The following is a 22,913-nucleotide window of genomic DNA, read 5'->3' as shown; positions in this document are numbered from 1 at the left end:
GGTTCGGCAGTAGCTCTCCCCTCTGCCACATTGTTTGACCTGCAAGGCACAAATATTACCAACAAATCATCCCATAACCAGAAGTCCACAATGCTTTGTGAATGATGTTAGGGTTAGGGGAAGACCGCCATCTTTCACTGTGTGTTTGTGCAGCACCTGTCCTGGCACAGCAGGGCCCCGATCTCAGCTGGGGCAGAGACTGTCTCTCGCTGTGTCTGGGCAGCGCCCGGCACAATGGGGCCCGGATCTCAGTTGGACAAGCCTGGCACAGCCATTATGATCCTACATACATTTAACATCTCTGAGTTAGGGAAGAGCCCAACTGATACTTCAGGATCATTGCAGGACTAAAATGACGAGCCAATCAATGAGCAGAGCAAGAGAGAGGAACCAGCATCCAAATCAATAGCCCGCACTAATGCAAACTCCGGCATGGACTGCCAGCATGACCAGGTATCTGTCTGCCCTAGGGAAGTTACATCTCAGAGCCAGTGATCTGTCCCCCACTCAGGCCACCCATCCTTTGGTCCTGGATGTGGTCTTTGGAAATGCAGAACCCTTCCCAGATCATCCCCAGAGGTTGACACCGCCCCCCTCTGCATCTGAACGTAGCTTCACCGGAGCTTGCCTGGGTTATCTTGTCCCAGCTCTGACACTGCCTGCGTTTGCAGCTTTGGCTGCAGACAGGTCCGGGGGGGGGCCCCGGGTGGTGAAGAAGAGACTAAAAATAAATCGTCAGGCCTCACTGGAGAGAGAGGGAGAGACAGGGAGAGAAAGGGGAGGAAAAGAGAGAGAGAGAGTTGTGTTTGGCGATAGATAGATAGATAGATAGATAGATAGATAGATAGATAGATAGATAGAGGGGGGTATGGGGATAGATAGATAGATGTGTGTAGTGGGATAGTTTGCTTATTAGAATGTCATGTGGGACTGTCTCAAAAGCCTTACTAAAATCAAGATATATCAAGTCTACTGCTCCCCCTCAATCCACTAGACTATTTACCCTCTCAAGGGAGGAAATTAGTTTAGTTAGATTTGTTTTCTTCTTGACCAATCCGTGTTGGCTATTCCTTATAACCCTGTTATCCTTTAGGGGCTTACTAATTGATTGTTTAATCATTGCTCCTGGTATATCTTTGCAGGTATCAAAGTTAGACTGACTGGTCTATAATTCCCTGGGCTGAGGTTGTCTGTGGCTTGGATTGCCCACCATTGTGAGCCCTTGTCCCAGTTTGTTAGCTCTGCATCTGATCTTATGGGGGTGGGCTGTTATGGCTGGGAAAGGATTTCTCAGAAGCCCTGGGAGCCAGGACTCCTGGGTTCTATCCCTGGCCCAGGCCCTAGAAGGGGAGTGAGGTCTAGTGGGTTAGAGCAAAGGGGGCTGGGAGTCAGGGCTCCTGGGTTCTATCCCCAGCTCTGGGAGGGGTTAGAGCAGCAGGAGGGTTGGGAGTCAGGACTCCTGGGTTCTAGTTTTGTTTTTAGGACGATAGATGGACAGAGGAGATCAAATGGTCCATGGATAACAGACACAGAAGGAGGTGATAACGGAGAGAGGGAGATGGAAGATAGATATAAGGGTGTGTATGGGGATGGATGAATAGATAGAGGGGTGTTTTGAATGGGAATGTTTTGCATTATATATATTCACTGTAATGAATGTGTGTGCATCCCTGCTGCCCCCTGCTGGAACAGATGAACCCTGCTCTGTGTTTGTGTGTGTGTGTGTGTGTGGTCTTTGTGTGTTTGGTATTCTGTGTGTGTATGCATGTGCGCACATGCACATACACCTTCCCGCTCCTCTTTTGGCTAGAATCACAACTATTCCTGTGTGCCCATGTCCCCGCACTGCTAAAAGCCAGTGGAGAGTCCCGCCTCTCCTGCAGGCCGGGGCTCTGGCTGCAGTGGGCTGGGGAGCTCGAGATTAACTAGGGCATAAACTGCGTGTGTGTGTCCTGCCGTCTTGTCCTGGCTTGTTTGTGCAGCGACAGGTCACGCAGTGCTGCATGTGAGCGCACATACATCCCTCTGCTGGGCAGCCTGGGAATTTGCAAGCTGACGCACCTCAGGGATTCAGTGTGTTGTTTTACGGGCAGGCCAAGCTGTGCAAAGTGCTGCCAAAGCACAGGGAAAAGATAGCCCATCAGGGGCTCTGTCAGAGGCAGGGAGGCACCTGAGACGATGGGTCATATGCTGTGCTTGGGGCCCCATCTCCCGTGCCCGGTTGCCCTCCCCCCGTTACAGATCTGGTGCCGTATTGCTACATAGCGCAGGCTCTCATAGATTCATAGGTCCCAAGGCCACGAGGGACCATTGTGATCATCTACTCTGACGTCCTGTGTCACACAGACCAGAGACCTGCTCTGAACGAATTCCTGTTTGACCTAGAGCAGAGTTTTTCCAGAAATCCTGCTCTCCCAGCCTGCCGGGCAGCTGCACAGTCAGCGACTGACGATTTGCATCGCTTCCAGGTTCTGGCAAGGGGTCCCCCTCGCTTTTCGACAAGGCCTCATCTTGATCACTGGAGCAGAAAATGTTTATTAGCAGTACTAGAAGTACTAGTACAGCAGAACCCCGTTTATCCCATCGAACTGGGACTGAGACCAGATTGGATAATAAAACACTTGGGTAATGTGGAGAATGGGAAAGTGCTAGGCTGCAGCGCTGTCTAGCGGCCACAGGAGAGATCGCCTGCTTCTGGACCTGTGTGCGCTGGTTGTTTGGTTAATACGGAGAGCTGGATAATGGAGGGGCAGATAAACGGGAGGGGTCTACTGTAGTAGTAGTAGTATTATATTAGATGTATTACGGTAGCACCTACCAGGACCCCATTGTGCTATAAGCTGCACATTATTATTTATTAGGTGTATTATGGTAGCGCTTAGGAGCCCCATTCATGGACCAGGACACCACAGTGCTAGGCTCTGTACATTATTGTTTATTAGGTGTATTATGGTAGCACCGAGGATCCATCATGGCCTAGGACCCTATTGTGCTAGGTGCTGTATATTACTGTTTATTAGGCATAATACGGTAGTGCCCAGGCCCCCCGCTGTGCCAGGTGCTGTACATTATTGTTTATTAGGTGTATTATGGTAGTGCCCAGGTGCTCCAGTCAGGCCCCAGGCCCGCCGTTGTACATTATTAGGTGTATTACGGTAGTGCCCAGGTGCTCGTTAGGCCCCAGGCCCGCCGCTGTGCCAGGTGCTGTGCGGCAGGTGGTGGACGCTGGGATCCAATCCCTCATTCTGTGCCAAGTGTCTCTCTCTCTCCTCTTGACTGCAGCGAGTGGCTTCAGAATGGCTCAGGCCTGGATTTCCAGCCTCTGTATCCTCCTAGGTTCCCAGGGTGGACGGGACCGTCCTGCCCATGCAGGCTGCCCCCTTGGCATAGTCCTGGTCACAAACCCTCCCCCAGGGATCACTGCCCATCACTGTGATCATTAATCATTTATTACCGTGGTAACTTGTGCCAGGCGCTGCACAAACACAAAGCAGCAGGCGGGGGGGTGGGAGGGGGAAGAGCTGGAACATCCCCCCCCAGTGTGATCACCGAGACAGCAGCAAGCGCACATGGTGGGAGAGGTACCTGGGTGGTTACATCCCGCCTGTGCAGCCCTGGGTCCAGCAGGGTGCTGGCACTGGGGTGGCCCCAGCTGGGCCCCATTTCACCGCCTCCAGCAAAGCAGCCGCTGCTTTGGCCTCTGCCGTCACAGCTGCTCCCTTGCCTAAGTCCTAGCCCAGCTGGAATGTAAATGATCACCCTGCATGCAACGTTCATTGCAACCCTGGACTCTAGCTGCAAACACAGGGCTCCCACTGCAAGCGTGTCTGGGTCTCCCTTCATTTTTCTGCATGTCCATTGCATTACTGCAGTGCCATCTCCCCTGTACAGCGGCAATAGCCCCGGCCTTCCTCTGCCAGGGAGCTTGAGACTTGCACACTGTTGCTTTACGTCACCCCAGGGATTTTAACAGCTGTAGTAGCTCAAGGCCTTTTGGAATGGCAGGAGTTTGCCTATCAACACCTGTCTTAGTGAGACAGCTTCAATTTTATACCCACGTCTTTGATTTATTTATGGAGACTCCCATTGTCCAAGTACATTTAAATCCTCTCCTGGATCCTACAGAGCTCTTCATCTGGGTAGTACCTTGTGGGCTGGAGTTCCACTGGCTAACTGGAACACTTCTAAAAAGGTGCAGTTCCTGGGTTTGCTCCACCAGGTGGGGACATTCTAAATGCCAGGGGCTAGGAATGGTCCTATTGGCCTTTGTTGCTCATGTCCACATGAAAGCACAGAGCTCAGCAGGATTCAAAAAAAAAAGATTGGGATCTTTATATGCATAATATGAACATCCACAGTTATACCCCAGAGTGAGGAGTAGAACCCAGGAGTCCTGCCTCCCAGCCCCCTGCCCTACTTTAGACCCCACTCCCCTCCCAGAGTCGGGGATAGAATCCAGGAGTCGTAAGAACGGCTATACTGGGTCAGACCAATGGTCCAGCTAGCCCAGGACCCTGTCTCTAACTATGGCCAATGCCAGATGCTTCAGAGGGAATGAACAGAACTGGGCAATTCTCAATTGATCCATTCCCTGTCATCCCGTCCCAGTTTCTGGCACCCAGAGGTTTAGGGACACCCACAGCATGGGGTCATGTCCCTGACCATCGCGGCTAATAGACATTGATAGACTTTAGTTCTTTTTTGAATCCCATTACACACTTGGCCTTCACAACATCCCCTGGCAGTGAGTGCCACAGGCTGACTTTGTGTTGTGTGAAGAAGTAATTCATTTTTGTGTTTTAAACCTGCTGCCTATTAATTTCATCATGTGAACCCTAGTTCTTGTGTTAAGTGGAGGAGTAAATATTTCCTTATTCACTTTCTCCACACCAGTCATGATTTTATAAAGTGTGATCATATCCCTCCTGCATCATCTCTTTTCCAAGCTGAACAGTCGCAGCCTCTTTAATCTCTCCTCGTATAGAAGCTGTTCCATACCCCTCATAATTTTCATTGCCACTTTTTCAATTCTGACATATCTTTTTTGAGATGGAGCAACCAGAACTGCAGGCAGTATTCAAGGTGTGGGAGCACCATGGATTTATACAGTGGCATGATGATATTTTATCTTATCTAGCCCTTTCTCGCTTTTTTGATTGCCGCTGCACAGTGAGCGGATGGTTTCAGAGAACAATCCCCAATGACTCCAAGATCTCTTTCCTGAGCAGTAACAGCTTATTTAGACCCCATCATTTTGTATGTACCGTTGGGCTGTTTTCCCCACCTGCATTACTTTGCACTTATCAACATTGAATTTCATCTGCCCTTTTGTTACCCAGTTTCATGAGATCCCTTCGTAACTCTTCAGCATCAGCTTTGGACTTCACTAGCTTGAGTAATTTTGTACCTGAAAACTTTGCCACTTCGCTGTTCACCCCCTTTTTCCAATCATTTATGACTATGTTGAACAGCACCGATCCCCAGCGTCCCCACTATTTACCTCCACTGTGAAAACTGACATTTAGTCCTACCCTTTGCTTCCTGTCTTCTGATCAGTTACTGACCCACAAAAGGACCTTCCCCCACAGCTGCTCAGTTTCCTTACCAACTGCTTGTAGCTCCCACAGCCACCACCAGGCGGAGCCAGTAAGTCAAACTCCTGCCACTGCCACCTTTCAGACTCTGCTTTTCTATTTTTGCTGCCCAATTTTTCCCCTTTCATACTTTTTAAACAGGCACAGTCCTGTCCCCATTTCTCCCCCAGCCACCTTTCAATAAGGAAAACGAGGTTGGTCCCGGCCGACCAGTCTCGGCTGCTCAGCCCACTTCAGAGCAGCTCCTGGATCTCTCTCTTCCCAAGTGGATCAGGGGTCTAACCCCTGGAGCCTTCAGGTATCCAGCTGAGGGCGCAAATTTAGCCCAGCCACTGCCCCCAGGGCTGTAGCGTGGAGGGCTGAATCCAGGGGATGAATGGCCATGACTTCTCAGCAAGAGACTCAGGCTCTCTGCAGACTCAGGCAGTGTTCTGCATCAGTTGCACTCAGGGAAGCTCTCCCCCCAGCAAGCAGTTCTGATCCCATCCTGTAGAGGGCAGAATTGCACATGCCCCCTTCAACCCACCAGTTGCCCCAGCCTCACCCTGGAGCAACCTGAGGTGGGGTAGGCTGGGCTCTGTGTCTGGGGCCAATCCAACTCTCTGCCCCTAGGCTGCAGGTTCCAATAGCTGATGCAATTCTATCCCCACCCACTGGATCATGGTAGCATCAGTCACAATGTTGGGGTCTGTAGCCCCTCAGTGTGGCTGGCTCTGTTGCCCCCTAGACAGAAAAGCCCAGGTCCCATTCTCCCATTCTCCCCTCCCCCCCCCAAGCCAGCCAGTCCCCGAGCCCTGGGACCAGATTGGAGCCAGCGCCCCCTAGAGGGGAAAGGCCCCATGTCCCATTCCCCTAATCCCCCCCCCCACCCCCACACACAAACATTTTTTAGATGAATTTTTTATTTTCTACAACAATCAGAAAAATCTCAAAAACCTACTGATAAAAAACCAGCCCAGCTTTTTGCAAAAGTATGTACAGCATCTGGGATTCCACAACTCTGCTAAAAAAAACATGTAATTTTAAGACAGCTTTGAAAAAAGTTAGTCTTAAAAGCGTCAAAATATTTAAAAATATCCAGGGAAACAAAATTTACAGTTTTATGGACCAGCTGGGAATCGGAGCCAAAATAATAGGCCAGTTCTCCAGCTGGTGTCAAGCGCACGTCACTCAACTGAGATCAATTTATACCAGTTGAGGAGCTGGTCCAAATATTTCAAATACTATATTAAAATTAAGGCTAAAATTTAGAGACCTCCTCCTCCCCCACAAGGGCTCCAGATTCCCCCAGTAATGCCCTGCTTTTCCATGGCAATCAGGAGCCCTTGTCCCTTGCCTGACTTGAAAAATCTCAGGCTACACATTGATCGAATTCATAATAAAAGCATCAGGTAGACAAGGCCCCAACTGCTTTGCTGAACCTTGTGGCCACGGGCCAGCCAGTGTCCTGTGTGCCCTCCGAGGAAAGACGTGACCGTCTCAGATCCACGGCCTCCATCTCCCGCACTGGTGGTGCTTCTGGGAAGTGATCGGGAAGGAAAGCGGGCTGCGTTTAAACCACCAAGCTCTCTCTGCTGAGGTCATGGTTCTGGAAGGGAAACAGATGCAGCAGGATCAGCAAAGACAGGGCCCCATCTCCAGGCCCCCACAGAGATGAAATGCCTTCCAGTGAGACTCAGAGCACACCACTTGTTGAGCTGATCATAAAGATCAAGAGGGGGATTTCCTCAGGGGGGTCTAAAGGCCGTTCACTGGGGGGAAATCCAAAGCACTAGCATTGTAGCTGTGAGAGAGTCCCAGGATATTAGCAAGACAAGGGGGGGTGAAGGAATGTCTTGGAAGCTTGCCTCCTTCACCAACAGGTGCAGACACCATGGGCCAGGAGCGCAAATAAAGAAATAAAATAAAAATCATGTTGGGTGCTTATTTTGCCGTTTAGTTCCAGAGTCTCAAAAGGGTTGTGTTTTAGAGAGAGAAAATCAGCACATGCCCCAAAATTTGAGGGGTGTGAGGGGAAATGCCTCCCCAGCCCTCTTTCCCCAGCCATAAGTACAAGAAAACTGCTTTAAAATCCCCCCACCAAACAATAGGAGACTTGTGATGAAGCCCTAACAGGCAGCCACATCACCTGTTCACTAGCCAGTTCAACAACCAGCCAGCCATGAGGGCTTTCTGAGGAAGGGAGAGTCAAAGAAGAACAGGACAGCAGAGCCCTGAGGCGCAGGTTGGCTTGGAGGAGTTTTGGAGTCTTGTGCTCTCAGTTATGTGGGCCCGCGTACATCCGCCTGCCTCTCTTCTATCCCGAGCAGAGCTTTATCCTCCGGCAGTTAAAGGCTTCCTGCCCCACACATCCTGCCCAAGACCCTTACGTGGAGGAACAACGAACCTAGATCACAGCTAATTCTGCGAGCAACAGCTGTGCTGCTGCCATTCCTGACATGGATTTGCAACTTAGTGCCCCCTAGAAGAGAAAGGCCCCATGACCCACTTACTGCCACGCCCCCCCATCCTGAGCCAGTGGCACACTGTGGAGTGTGATGGTAGCTGGCGCCCCCTAGAGGGGCGGGGCCCTGCATCCCATCCACTTACCCGTCGGAGCTTGCGGTCGTTCTTGCCCCGGGAGGAGACCGACTCTGTTTCTGTGTAGGGGGGCGGCGGTGGGGGGAAGCCATCTTCATCCCGGTCCCTCCTGTACCCTGATCGTGCGCTGGACCCGCTGCCCCCATCCAGGTCCTCGCGGCTGCCGGCCCGCCCCTTCTTGCGCAGCGCCTCCTGCAGGAGCCGCCCGTCGTAGTGGCCCCTATCCAGCTCCCGCAGGTCGTCCCTGCTGCGGCTGCGCCGCTGGCCGTAGTACTCCTCCTCCCGCCAGTCGGGGGAGCTGTCCCGATGCTGCCTGCCCCGCCCCCTACCCCGTCCCTCAGGCTGCGGGGACCAGTCGCGGTCCAGGTCATCCACAGAATGGGAGCGGGGCCGCCGGGCGTAGTGCTCCTCCTCATAGCGTTCGCCCCGCCGGGGAGGGGGGACGAGGCGCCGGGTCTCGCTGCCCCGCCCGCTCTCCCCCTCCCCCATGTCGCTGATGGGTGACATGGGCCGGCTCCGCAGCCGCCCCAGCCCCTGGCGCAGCTCCTGGCGCCGGTCGTCTTCGTGGAGGGAGCTGATCTCACTCATCACTGAGGCTGGGAGGGAAGAGAAAGGGTTAAATAGGCCTCCGTGCTCTCCCCAGCAGTCAGGGCTGGCCCCGATGCCCCAGGCAGCGCTAGGGGGGGCTGTGCTGCTTGGAGCAGCATGGGGGCACTCTCCCCTGACAGGGCTGGTCCCGATGCCCAAGCATGGCGTGTGCTGTGCTGCAGGGAGCTCTTGGCATCCCCTGGGTTTCTTGCTGGGTGGAAGGAGAAGAGGAATCTACAGCCAGGAGGCGACTCACCTTTCTCCAGCTTGCCATTGGCCTGGCCCGGCCGCGTAGGGTCGAAATTGGCCAGCTCCTTCTCCATGTAATAAAGGACCCGCATGGAGTCATCCTGCTGGTTAGCCTGGATCCGGTATCCGCTTCGCACTGCTGGGGAGAGAGGGAGCCGGAGAGGGGAGTGAGTTAGAGACCCCCTTAGTGCCAATCCTGTCTGGAAGGGGCAGGCACAACCAGTGAGATGGAGCCACCTCTGAGGCAAGGCAGCTAGATACAGCTTAATAGCAATGCCTGAGATGCAGCCACCTCTGGGAAGGGGCAGTTGGGGAACAGCTGCACATAACGCTGCACAACAGCAAGCGAAGGAGAATCTCAGATCCAAATGAATGGGGGTGGAATGGAATTGCCCAATGTGGGATTTGGCCATTAGGTGTATGGGGCACTTACAGACCTTTAAGAATCAACACGCTAAGCAATCTTTATGATGATTGGTGAGCACCTCTCTCCGCATAGCACCCCCTACCACCACACTGGGGCACTGGGGCCAGCACTGACTGCAAGGGGAGAGCGCCCCCTAGCACTGCCCCTGACTGCAAAAGGCAAGGACGCCCCTCTGACAACTCCCTACAACATAGGTCTCCCATCCTAGCCCTGTCCAGGTCGGACTCTGCTTAGCAGCATAGCTCAGGCCGTGAAGGGGCTATAACTGTGGCAGCCTGAGCTGAAGGGGACACTATGAGCCACGGGTGAGCAGTGCCAACGCCATCCAGCAGGGGGCAGCGGTATCACATCACCAGCTCCCGCTGCTGTACTGTCCTCTACCAAGTCTCTGCTTCACAGCCTGGCTTCTCCTTACCTGAGTTCCCACCACTATCGGTATCCCGGAGCAGGGGCACCTGGGAGCTGTTCCCTCCAACTACAAGGAAATCAAGAGAGATTAAGGACATCAACAGCTTCAGCCTTGCTGCTCGGTGCCGTGATTTCCCCATCTATGCACCCCAGTCCTGCAAGTCCCAGCGCTCCAGGTTTGCGGGATCAGGGCCCATAGTTCTACCACGAGACCAGGAAACCTATTATTTATAATCTGGGAGAACCCATTGTGCCGGGCGCTGCCCAGACACAGCCAGAGACAGTCCCCTGCCCCCCAAAATGAGAGTCAGCTGAGCACCATAACTCTGTAACTAGGACTGAGCATGCTGCTATGCAGCTTCCATCCTACCCTCCACGTAGCCAGGGGTGATGTAAATCAGCATTGACTCCAGTGGTGCTACAGCCGATTGACACCAGTGGGGGGATCCGACCCATTGACTCCAGTGGAGCTGCAGCCAATTGGCGGATCCCCAGCTGGGGTCACTGACTCCAGCACAGTTAGTTACTATTGTGGCAGCACAGAATTGACACAGAACGCAAAGTTACCGGAGCTGGCTCTGTCGTACTCTGCCCCATAGCCGTTGTACATGGGCGACATGGGGCCCATGGGGATCGTGGTGGCGGGAGGACCTAGCTTCATGGGGTTTGGGTGGGAGTAGATACTGGGGGCACCGACGCTCGGAGCATAAATGCTGGGGACACCGGCAGTGGCAGCTTTTCCAGCGGCATAGACTGAAAAGAGAAAGCAGGGGGAGTTTGTGGGATCGGAACATGCAGATCAGCAGAAATAGCTCCCATTGCAGGACTTCCCCAAACCGCCTCCCAGCACCAGGGAGAGAACCCAGGAGTTTTGCTCTCTCCCCCCTCCCGCTCTATCCACTAGACCCCACTCCCCTCCCAGAGCGGCAGATAGAACCCAGGAGTCCTGGCTCCCAGTCCCCCCCCTCCTTTTGTAAGTTTCCCGTGCAGCATGAGAGAGGAGAGAACTCACGCGCTTCTGGGCAGCAGCACTTCTCAGGGCAGCAGGGGCACCGGACATAGCAGCAGCAGGTGTGGGGGCAGCACTGGCACCAGCAGATGCCGAAGAGGAGGAGGATGAGAAGGAATCCCAGCACCACCAGGATGACGAAGAGCCAGTCTGCGAAGAGGATTCTCGTTATGGACCCAGTCGCCAACAGAACCCACCCAGCAGAGCGGCGTCAGGGCCTCCCTGCCCTGGGGAAACTGAGGCACACACCAAGGCCAAGGTTTGACCTGGGGCTTTGGGGTCGAGACACCCTAAGAGGGGCTGATTTACAGGAGGCCCCGTGGGAAACAAAGCAGCCCAGCTGGCAGGCAGCATGGCCTAGTGGAAAACACCCCGTTCTATTGATGGCATTTGTCTAACACAGAAAAGTGTGAACGCTGCATGCAATCCACTCCCAAACTCCAGGGAATACTCTAGACATCCATGGGCAGAACTCTATTGATTTTGGGGAGAAATCAGAAGTCCAGAAGGGGGAAAATGGAGGACACAGAGGCCCCAGCATCTGATTAGCAAAGATACAGCTTCAGGCAGCTCTGCAATTGTCTAGGAATGAAGGAATCAGTTTCTGGTGCCATTAACACCTTCAGACATAACTCCCCTGCCCCCAGCTCAGCGTCCAGATGCAGTTTAACATATAGATGCCCTGCATTACTAGTCTCCCAGATAGATTGGTTGGGTACACACCTAGCTCCTAGCATGGGGGGGGCAGAGGGCAATCACGGGGGGCACAGAGTCCCTGGCATGGGGAGGGTGGAGGGAATCTCTGAAATGGCATGAGAATAAATATATCTAAGCATCTCACAATCGTCAATGTGACAGTGATGGAGGCCAGACAAGCAGATCACCACCATGGTCTGTCTGACCCCCTCCATCAGAGCTATATCTTGTAGTCTGGAAGGTGAGTGGGGTCAAGTGGGTTAGAGCAGGGGGGGCTAGGAGCTAGGACTCCTGGGTTCTATTCCTGGCTCTGGAAGGGGAGTAGGGTCTAGGCTGGGAGGCAGGATACATGCTCAACTCTGCCCTGTGCCCTACCACAAGGAGAGCACAATCTAAACACTCAAACATGAACACACCAGGAGATGCAGAGTTCAGGCTCTGGAGGGACTGTCACCTTGAGTCTGGCCCCTTCGATCCTTGCACTAAGGAGTAAAGTCAGGTCGAAAATATTCCATCAGGACAGTTTTCCATCAGAAAACGTCATGTTGATGAAATCAAAGCGTTTCACAGGAAGATACCGATTGTGTGTGAAGTACTGCTGTTCAGACTTGTAGTGTGTTATAAGCCTCCGGCCCCCAACCAAATGAAATATAAATGCTGAAACAAATACAGTATTTTCAGCATTCCGCCCCCAACTTGGGGAGATTGGAGCCTGTCAAGATCCTACCCCGAATTCGGAATATCGCCATTTCCATTCTGCAGGAAATGCGTTTCCACCAGCGCTATCAAAGAATTTCACAGGGCGATCACAGCACTGTCACCTTCTGCGGGACAGAATCAGAACTGGATATTACCTAGAAATCGATTAGTAATTCCCTCATAGTAATTAAGTATTACGATAGCGCCTAGGCACAGCTCTGCACCCCATGCTGAGCACTGTACATTTTTATCGCTATTCAGTTTATTATGGTAGTAGTGAGGAACCCCACTCTCGGACCAGGACCCCATTGCGCCAGGCGCTGTACAGACATGGAACAAAGACTCTCCCAAAGAGCAAATTAAAGCCCCTTTAGCTATTTCTCTCCTCTCACCAGCTCACATCCTTCTAGCTCTGCCTCAGTCATGATCTAAGAGTAATGTGCACTGCATAAAAGCTAAGTGGTGGCATAATCACCCCCCCCCCCCCAAAAAAAATCTAGCAAGGCAAGTACCTTCCATGTGCCCTATCTGAAAGCCTGGCAAAAGCTCTGAGACTTCGGATGATTTGCCTACGGGACAGAGAGAGAGAGAGAGACAGTTACTAGAGATATAGGCGAACGCCATAAAGGCAAGCAATTTGAAGCCAACTGTGCTATAAGGGTGGAGGTGGGGATAGTAAGCAGTGCACTGGCCCAGGTGGGCATTCAAACTGGCACCCGAGTGCTTGGTGCTTTAGAGATCTCACTCACACAGGAAAAGAAAAAAAGATTTGGGCGTAGCTACAGCTGGGTAACCCTGCGAGCGAGGAAGATCGTCACTGATTGGGCCCTGCCACGTGGGGATTTTGTGCCTGGAATGGAGGAGAGACTGAACTCCTCTTTTCCCACTTATCTAGCAACAAATCCTCAAGCCAGGCTTCCGAACTTCACGGCAAGCCGCAGCAAGATTTGGCGGAGCCATCCGGACAGTCTCGCATATCCTACAGGGGTGAAGTGGAGCCAGATGCTACATACTCCAGCAGAACCAAAGCCAGGGTAGGTTTGGCCACAGATCCACATGGCCCTGCTCTTCAGAACCCTGCAGCTGAATCCAAAATGCATTTGGCTGTAGATCCACTATGTTCTCCAGGAGCTCCATAACAGGATCCATAGCAGTTTGGACCAATGGCACATTATCCAGAGCACCAGACAACTCCATCCTCCTCCTCCAAATGCCTCTCTCTGACCTCAGCCTCCAGGCTCCCAACAACGCCAATCTCTTTGCCCCAACTAGTCTCTCTCTCCTGCTCCCCTCTCCCTGTGGCTCCTAGGGTCTCTGTCTCCAATCTAGCCAGCACCCCCTCTCCCTTCCAAGCAGACCACCTCCTCCTGTTATGCCATGGTGGCTCTGGGTGGGGTGCTAGGCGAAGGAGTCCACCTCTCTCCTGCACCTGAGCTGCCATCCAGCCAGGACACCTCTTATCCCCACAATGGCCCAACCCGTGAGCACGAGAGTGCTGGGGCAGATGGGCTCTGGGATAAGAGAATTTGGGGCAGTCAGGCCACTGCAGTGGGTGATGGGAGATTTGGGAGATTACAGAAGACCACTCCTTTCGGATCAGGGCTCCCCAGGCACAGCTGTCCGGAGGGAGGCCCCCAGGATGGAGGCTGCTCAGTAAGGGTGCCGGAAAAGCATCTCCAGGCATGGCAATTTTAGACCCAAACGGAGCTCTTTTGCATCGCTGCATTTCCATTTTACAAGAGAGAGGGGGATGGATATGCCTGATGAGATACAACCGAGGAGTCCTGACTCCCAGTCCCCACCCACCAGATCTCCACAGATGAGCTGTGTAGCACAGCCTCCTTTGCTGTCCCCTAGTGGCAGGGAGCTGTGGCACTGCTCATGGGAGTGACACATTGGTATAAATGACATAACCATGGGGAAGCGCAACAGGATCAAAATCATTACTGGGCTAATTACTATTAGGCCATGGAGTTCCAGTGCCCAGAGGGCTGCTCTCTGAACGTTGAAACAGGCAGGACGTTTGAGGCTAAGAGCACGATCAGCAGCAAAAAGCTCCTGATTCCCATGAACAACAAACTGGAACAGCCAGGAATAGAACGAAGGAGTCTTGTTTCCCGGGCGCTCCCCTCCTTTAACCCATTAGACCCCACTCCCCTCACAAAGCTGGGATAGAACCCAGGAGTCCTGGCTCCCAGCCCCCTGCTTTAATGCACTCAAGTCCATATCCCTTTCAGAACCTGGGATAAAACCCATTGCAGAATACACAAGCCCTTTTAGCTCCAGCAGGAAAACTAGATTCTAACTTCCTGTTCGCAATCAAGCCAGGAGGGAGACAGTACATTTATGAGATGGGCAGCAGGGAAGAAGAGACGTTTCAGGAGATTTGGGGGGAGGGGAGCGTGGAAAGTCACATCTTATGCCAGCTGCGAGTGTTGCTAGGTAGTGCTGCATGATGGTTAGCACTGTGACTGGGAGTCAGGACACCTGGGTACTATTCCCACCCCTGCCAACGACCTACTGCGTGGAATGGCCAAGTCACTTGGCCTGCATGCATCAGCACCCCCTTCCATCCTTTGTCTAGTTGCAAACTCTTTGGGGCAGGGACTGTCTCTCGCTGTGTGGGCAGTGCCTGGCATAACAGGGACCCGATCGCAGCTGGGGCCAAGGACTGTCTCTGTCCGTGCAGCGCCCAATGCAACGGGGCCCCAATCTCAGCTGGGGCAGGGGCTGTCTCTAGCTATGTGTCCGTGCAGTGCCCTAATCTCAGCTGGCACTATTGTAATACTAATACTGAAGTGATTGCTCTTTAGGAAGCTAGGCCAGCCGTGCTGGACAGACATGCCAGCTCACAGACGACACTGAATGGGAAGGAGTTCACTGAAAACAGCAGAGAGGACAGAAGTTAATACAAAGGGACTTTGTTGGAAGACCTCCTTAGTTTCTGCTCCCTAAGTCCCTTTGTATGAACTCCTGTCCTCTCTGCTATTTACCTGACTGGGAGGCTGAAATTCCTGTGTGCGAAGCAGTGCAAGCAGCGCGGAGAGGAAAGGGTCCATGAGGAAGATGCCGTGAGGCAAAATCGGAAAGGCCCGGGGGATGGGGAAGGCAGGCAGGAGCTGTGTGTGAGTAGGACAGCACTGCCCTGCGTGGGCTGCAGGAGTCACTGCTTCCCCTTTCTGGTTAACCTCTTCCTAGCCCAAAATGCTGTTGATGCCTCCGACTGGCGCTGGGCAGAGAATGGCACACACCAATTTACCAGCTACGTGTGGAAAGGGAAGTAGCTGCCTGTCTAGCCCAATATCTGCCCCTGCCCAACCCCATGCGCCAATCTCCGATCCCTGCTGCCCTGGAGCAGAGGGGTGAGCCCATCCAGCCAGGTATCCCACCTCCTTCCCAGATCAGTCCCCTGGGCCCATCTAGCCCTGTATCCTGCCTCCTCCCTCCCACACAGATTCAGTCCCCTGGGCCCATCTAGCTTGGCATCCTGCCCCTTACCAGCCACCCCGATCAGACCTACAGGCCCCATCTAGCCTGGCATCCCGGCTCCGACAGCACCTCCCCAGCCCATTAGAACACCCCGCTCCTCACCTGCCTGTGTCCCAGTCCCGGCCACTTACCCAGCACGATGAGCTCAGCGTAGGCCTCGTTGTTGCCCTGCAGGTCTTGTGAAGAGGTGACGGTGCAGTAGTACACACCACTGTCGCCCCAGGCTGTCTGGTCGATGCTGAGGTCGGCATCTGTGGGGGAGACGGAGGAAGGCAAAGCTGGAGACACCACAGCCAGGGTGGGAGAATCGGGGTCACAGGCTAACATGCAGGAGGGGTCTCCAAGCAGGTAAGCCAGTGCACCAACAAGCCCTTTCAGCATAGTCTAGGCAAAGGCAGTGGTGTACAGTGGCTAGAGCACAGAGCCAGGACTCCTGGGTTCTAGCCCCAGCTTTGGGAGGGGAGTGGGGTCTACTGGGTTAGACTTGGGGAGGCTGGGAGTCAGGGCTTCACATTATCATTAAGATACCAGCCAACTGGACAGCGTTTAGAGAAACAGCAACAATAATGAAGGGGGTCCCTGGGGGAGGCTCTCTGGCCTGGGCTGTGCAGGAAGGCAGACTGGATGGTCCCTGCTGGCCTCTGCGGTGTGGGGGGAGAGAGGGGAAATCTAGGAATTATCCAGGGCTGGTGGGACAAGTAATGCAGAGAAACTAAAAGCGGAATACTCCCCGCTGGGTTCAACGGCTGCAGCCCCCGCTTGCTGATCTCAAACAATGGCACTTCCACCAATTGAGGGCTTTGAAAACTGAAACAAACACTAAACCCTCAAGTATGCACACAAGCCACCATGCCCTGCTGTCGGGAACAGGCTGGAGTAGCAGGAAGCCAGAGAACAAGCCCTTTTGATCTCAGCAACCCAGTGGCAGAGCTGAGACTGGAATCCAGGTGTCCAGAGTCCCGGCCTGGGCAGCTTTGGGACAAGATTTTTTAGAAGTGGCTAGTGATTCTGGCCCTGGATTTTCAGAATGTGCTGAGCCCCAAATCCCCCAAAAATAAAGAAGTCAGGTGTCTGTAAGTAGTCCCACCCAAATCACTAGCTGCTTCTGAAAATTTCAGCCCAATGTACAATATTCCCTCTAATTGTTTACATGAGGAATGAATTTTGTTATGTGCACCAATATGGAGGTGGTGTGTGGTGGGGGTGGGGCTGAGAGGCTCGGAGTGTGGGAGGGGGCTCAGGGCTAGGGCAGAGGGTTGGGGTGCAGGGGTGTGAAGGCTCTGGCTGGGGGTGCAGGCCATGGGGTGAGGGGTTTGGGGTGCAGGAGGCGGCTCAGGGCTAGGGCAGAGGGTCAGGGTGCAGGTTCTGGGGTGGGGCCAAGGATGAGGGGTTTGGGGTCCAGGCTGCCCCGGGGCTGAGAGAAAGACAGAGAGACAGACAACACAGACTCCCCCCAGCCCTCTCTCGCCACAGTGGGGCTGGGGCAGAGGCACCTCTCACTGGTCGCAGGAGTCCTGGGGCTGGGGGTGAGGCACCTCTTGCCCCTGAGCAGCCCTTGATAGCCTGCTGCGTGGCCACATGGCTTAGCGGGAACTTAGGCTGGCTGTGTGGTGTAGTGGATAGTGCGCTAGACCAGGGGTCAGGACACCAGGGTTCTTGCCAATGACCTGCTGTGTGACCTCAGCCACCTCTCTGTGCCCAAGATCTTGTACATTGTTGGTTTTAGGACCTGAACCTTGAGTCCATTTTGACAAACTTGCTCTAGGATTTTGCTGCACGCCCATTAGATCATCTTGTACTTTGGCTGGACGTCTCCTCTCATCTGGCCTCCTGTATAACAGGCCAGGGACTTTCACCCCGTTACCCATGGATTGCGTTGGACAAAACCATCTTCCAGAAAAGCCTCCAGCCTGGATTGAACGACCCCAAGAGATGGACAATCCACCACTTCCCTGGGGAAGTCATAATGGTTAATCACCCTGGCTGTTAAAGTACTTTCTTTCTAGTTGAAGTGTGTCTGGTTTTAACTTCCATATGTTGGTTCTTGTTCTACCATTCTCCACTAGACTGAAGACCTGGGATTTTCTCCCCATGAAGAAGAGATCAAATCACCCGCTAGCTTTTTTTGGACAAACTAAACGGAACAAACGTTCACACTCTCTCACTGTCAGACCTTTTCTCCAGCCCTTGGATTGTTTTCACAGCTCCTCTCTACACCCTCCGAAGTTTTTCCCAACGTCCTTCATAAAAAGCACACCCCAGAGCTGGACGCAGCCTTCCAGTATTGCTCTCCCCAGTGCCAGCAACCTTTTTACACTTCATAAACAAGCAGTGTTCCCTGCTGCTCCAATTGACGGAGGGATGCTGAAATCTGGGATCTGTGACATCAAACACTCATCATAAAATCCAGCCAGAACACGTATCAGCCTAACTAGGACATCACTAGAGTCCTGAGCTAATTGGTTCAATTCTGCTGACCTGCATCTTCAGCCACAGTTTCAATTAGACTCTCACACTTCCTGTCCCAAACAGTAATTAAACCTTTCCAAAGCACTGCAAGGATGGAAAGTGTTATGTAAGGGAATCATTAGAACTGTGATCAGCTGTAATTAGGATTATGGTTTAACTGTTGGGTAGTGCTGTTAGCCAGTTGCAGTGTTCCACCCCTGAGCTGGCTGCATTTTGGTAGGGGGAAGTGAACCACAGTTTATAAAGTGCAAGACTCTAGAGGAGTATTAGAAACTGAAGATTTTTGCTGCATGAATCACGCACCAGTTGGGTCAGATTACGACAAAGCTGCTGTTATCACAGAAACGCCTCCGGGTAAGACAACACAAAAAGAAAAGGCGTGATAATTTAACAGAGTTTGGCTGGAGACAGTTGAAGCACAGCTCCAGTTGGTTTTAGACACATGATCACAGGGCAAAGAGTTTTGCTGTGGACTTTTGACCCACTGTAATACAATGTGGTTGATTTACATTGTGAAACTAAAGCAAATGCAGTAGAACCTGAAAATATTTGTCTTGGAGTAGAGCCAACCGAGGTCCGGGCCCCATCATGCCAGGCACTGCTGAGATGCAGTCCCTGCCCCAGCTGAGATACAGCCCCCATCATGCCAGGCGCTGCTCAGACACACAGCAAGAGACAGTCCCTGCCCCACCTGAGATCTGGGCCTCATCATGCTGGGCGCTGCCCAGACACACAACAAGACAGTCTCCACCCCAAAAGGCTTCCAGTAAAACTACACAAAGGCAGGTTTATTATCCCCAGATGGAGAAACTGAGGCAGAGGGGAAATGACTTTTCCAAGGTCATATAATGAGTCCATCGCAGAGCTGGGAATTGAACCCAGGATCCTAGTCTGTTCCTTAACCACAGGATAGCGTCCCTCTCCCCTTCCTAATGGAGCTCAGAGCATCTGACACCAGAGCACTCAGCTTAACCTTAACCAGATACCGCTGTTCTGATACCCAGGGGTGGGTCATGCAGGGCTATGAGTGGTTAGAGCTGGAACAGGACCCAGGAGTTCTAGTCACAGATGGGGGACTCAGCACCCGCACTCTAACCCAATGTCTCAAAGAGCTGGGTGATGGCGCTCTCCCCTCATAGTCAGCGCTGGCCTAAATGCCCCAGCATGGTGAAATGCGTAACAGAGGCTGTGACAGTTTGCACAACGATTAAAGATCCCCTAGTATTGTTGGAGTTTGGCCACAATGCTCCTGCTATTATAGGGAGCTCAATTCTGCCTCTCTCAACTTCTCCACCTGCTTCCTGTCACACACAGCATTCCTTGCTACCTGCCCTGAACTCTCTTCTGTTATTGTCCACTATTAAATATGGTTTTGTCAAATCCCAGAGGTGGCTGCATTTCAGCACTGGGTGAGTGACACCGAAGGGCTATTAAGGAGTTGCAGCATTCCACCCCAGAGGTGGCTGCATATACATGGTGGAGAACTCTCTTCCAATAACTTAATGGCAGCCCTTTCTTTTCAGCGCTCCCACTTCAGTTTCAAAGCCACTGCTGTATTAGTTCCATCCTTCTGGAAACCAATATGCCACGGGCATAAACAGGAATTATCCGGACTTGGAGTTAAGACACGGAACTGGGACTCGGATCTGGGTTCGGTTGGTGCTTTGCCAGAGGCACCCTGAGCTTGGGCATATTACTACATCACTCTGTGCCTTAGTTTCCCCAACTATAAAATGGGGATGATAATCGCCGCTCTGTATCTGTGGGGCAGGGACTGTCTCTCACTGTGTGTCTGTGCAGTACCTGGCACTACAGCCCCAATCTCAGCTGGGGCGGGGACTGCCCCCATTTCTCTGGCTGCTACCATAAAACACCTAATAAGCAAGCAGTACAAACACTCTGCCCCCCCGCCTCCTGTTATCCCCATTTCAATTGGGGGATCTCTAGGCCCCACCAGAATGCACCTAAAAAGCAAACACACAGCAGTTGGGGGAGAGGGATAGCTCAGTGGTTTGAGCATTGGCCTGCTAAACCCAGGGTTGAGAGTTCAATCCTTGAGGGGGCCACTTGGGGATCTGGGGCAAAATCAGTACTTGGTCCTGCTAGTGAAGGCAGGGGGCTGGACTCGATGACCTTTCAAGGTCCCTTCCAGTTCTAGGAGATGGGATATCTCCATTAATTTTTTTTCCCCCCCCTTCCTCTTGTCCCATATATACTGAGGGTGATGGTGATCAGACACCACTCATAGAAGTCCCCTGAGTGCTACCGTAATACACCTAATAAGTGAGTTGGGGGCTATCATGAAACACCTAATAAATGACCAGCACAACAAGCCCTCTACCTGGCACAGTTACTCCTGAGGGCTTTTTGCACCAAAAAATTAAAGATTCTGAAAATTTTATTTGTCAAATAAATGTGGAGGCTCCAGCATGGCATTGGGGAGCAGAGGCCACTGGCTGCACAGAGGTGCGAGATCACTGTGCTGCTCCCCTCTGGGACACAGAATCAATGGAGAGGCTGCACCCAACTCTGACACAGCACAAGGACCGGGCCTGCCCCAGAAACACCCCAGGGCCCTGCCCCTCCATGCCAGGTGCGGGCAGGCAGGCTCAGCAAGGCAGGATCCATGTGTGGAGTGGCTTAGTGAGGGGGGATCCAGGTGTGGGTTGAGAGGGTTCTGTGTGGGGCAATCTGGGTGCAGGGGGATCTGGATACACAGGGGCTTGTTGGGGGGTCTGGGTGCCATGGTAATCTGACTCTGCAGGGGGGTCCAGGAGAAAGTGGTTGGGGCTCAGCGGGGAAGGTCTAGGTGTGTGGGGGGGGATAGAGCTCAGCAGGGGGTCTGGGCGTCAGAGTGAGCTCAGCGGGGGGGTCTGGATGTGGGGAGCTCAGTGGGGAGGTTCAGATGCTGGGGGAGAGGGGCAGGGATCCAGATGCAGCTGGTTGGGACTCGGTAGGGTGGGGATCCGGGTGAGCGTGGCTCGTTGGGGTGGTCCAGAAGCAGGGGGAGTGGGGGGCTCAGCAGAAGGGTCTGGGGATGAGAGGGTCTGGGCGGATGGTGGAGCAGCTCCCTGTACAGAGATCCTTGCCCCTGCAGCTGAGGAGCGATGGGTGCCAGAAGCGCGGGAGAAGTTTGCAGAGCATCCTACAGCCAGAAGAGAAATCTGGGGGTGGGTCTGACAGCCCCAGATGCTGTGCAGGGAAAGAGGAAGTCCTGTCATCCCCAGCCCAGCCGGGCCTAGTAGCTGAGTCCAGTGCAGGGTAGGAGCCACTAGCCGGGTCTTCCCCAGTCCCATCCCCTGCGCCACAGTGATTTACCTCTCTGCCAGCTGCCATGGGCACCCAAAACATACTGCTGAGGAGGGTCATATGACCACTCTTGTGGCTTCCCTTTCCTTCCCCATCAGAAGGGCATTTTTCTGCAGGGAAGCAAAGAAATCTGCAGGGGACACAAATTCTGCACATGCGCAGTGGCGCAGAATCCCCAGTGCTGTAGTTCCCGGCACCCAGTGTATTACCATACTATACCTCATAAGCCCTCCACCTCGCACAATGCCCCCCTGGCATGCTACTATAATCTAGCTAATAAGTGATCAGTAAAAAATCCTCCATCCTTCCCGGGAACTTACTGTTGGTGATGGTGATCCGACGCCCCTGATAAAAGTCCCCCAGCGTCACGGCGTTGCCCTGCTTGGTAGCCACCACCCGCACGGTGCGAGTGCTGTCCTGGCACTCCACATAGGGGTTGTAGCCGGGATTGTTCTGCTGCAGCTGGTTGTTGATCTGGTTCTCCTGACTGCTAGGGCTGAAGGCATCAGCCAGGCGGCTCCGGCAGTACGACTTATACTTCCAGGTGACGATGGGCGGCTGGGTGGCTGAGGTCTGATAGTTGCACTGCAGGGTAACAGGCTGGAAGAGGATCACCACGTTGAAAGGGTTCAGCACCGTGACTTGCATCCCATGGGCAGGACCTAGAACAGGGAAAGGGCAGGGTCAGCTGGGAGGTCAGGTCAGATGGGCCAAAGAGGGTCCCATACGGGGTAGAGGGTGTGCCCCAGGCAAGTGAATGACAGAGCCAGAAAAGAACCCAGGAGCCCTGCCTTCCAGCCACTCCTGCTCTAACTACTAGACACCATTCCCCTCCCAGAACTGGGAACAGAACCCAGGCATCCTGACTCCCAGCCCCCGCTCTAATTACTAAGCCACATTCTTGTCACCAGATTTCCATTACAGTGGTTGACTCAGAGACATGACCAGACTAACTTCTCTGTCCGCCCCCATTTGAGGGTAAACAGCCATTGAAGAGTCAAGCGTAAGAGGTGTCAAGTGACCTTATTACAGGACAAATCAGGAACAGAGTCATCTCAGGGCTAACTCATCATCGCTTGGATCACCATCACTTCCACTGGCCCATGAGCCATTCTGTGAGACACACACCCCTTGATAGCCCAATAATCCCTGACCTCACTGTATTCAAAACAGGAATGCCTGGTGCTTTTCCAAGTCACCAGTTACTAACCCACACAGCTTCATGTCTAAGAACAACCAGGATATCCTAGAGGTGGGTGGCAGAACTGGGACTTGAACTCAGGAGTCCTGGCCACCAATTCCTCTTTCTCTAACCTGCCAGACCCCACTCCCCTCCCAGAGCTGAGGATAGACACCAGGAGTCCTGGCTCCCAGCTGCCCTGCTCTAACCACTAGA

At 53.2% G+C, this 22,913-nt stretch overlaps 1 protein-coding gene across 4 annotated transcripts in view; it reads right to left on the bottom strand.

The window, feature by feature from the left end:
* Nucleotides 1-6,511: 6,511 nt before the first annotated feature.
* Nucleotides 6,512-22,913, bottom strand: part of LSR (lipolysis stimulated lipoprotein receptor) — a 16,985-nt gene continuing 583 nt past the window's right edge. Inside the window, exons 2-10 of one of the 4 annotated variants that reach the window (XM_024199973.2) lie at nt 21,838-22,179; nt 15,871-15,990; nt 12,763-12,819; nt 10,859-11,005; nt 10,414-10,599; nt 9,854-9,913; nt 9,019-9,150; nt 8,184-8,770; nt 6,512-7,182 (exon numbers count right to left, since the gene is read on the bottom strand). In XM_024199973.2, coding sequence (XP_024055741.1) covers nt 7,147-7,182; nt 8,184-8,770; nt 9,019-9,150; nt 9,854-9,913; nt 10,414-10,599; nt 10,859-11,005; nt 12,763-12,819; nt 15,871-15,990; nt 21,838-22,179 — 1,667 coding nt within the window. In that variant the 3' untranslated portion in view covers nt 6,512-7,146. The remainder of the gene's footprint in view (nt 7,183-8,183; nt 8,771-9,018; nt 9,151-9,853; nt 9,914-10,413; nt 10,600-10,858; nt 11,006-12,762; nt 12,820-15,870; nt 15,991-21,837; nt 22,180-22,913) is intronic. The other 3 variants (XM_024199974.2, XM_024199975.2, XM_024199976.2) reach the window with 3 other exon arrangements.

The sequence above is a fragment of the Terrapene carolina genome, unplaced genomic scaffold, assembly GCF_002925995.2.
Source record: "Terrapene carolina triunguis isolate 2854851 unplaced genomic scaffold, T_m_triunguis-2.0 Scaffold493, whole genome shotgun sequence".
Classification (NCBI taxonomy): domain Eukaryota; kingdom Metazoa; phylum Chordata; order Testudines; family Emydidae; genus Terrapene; species Terrapene triunguis.
The sequence above is the reverse complement of the archived record's forward strand: the minus strand, read 5'-3'. Positions and strand labels throughout refer to the sequence as shown.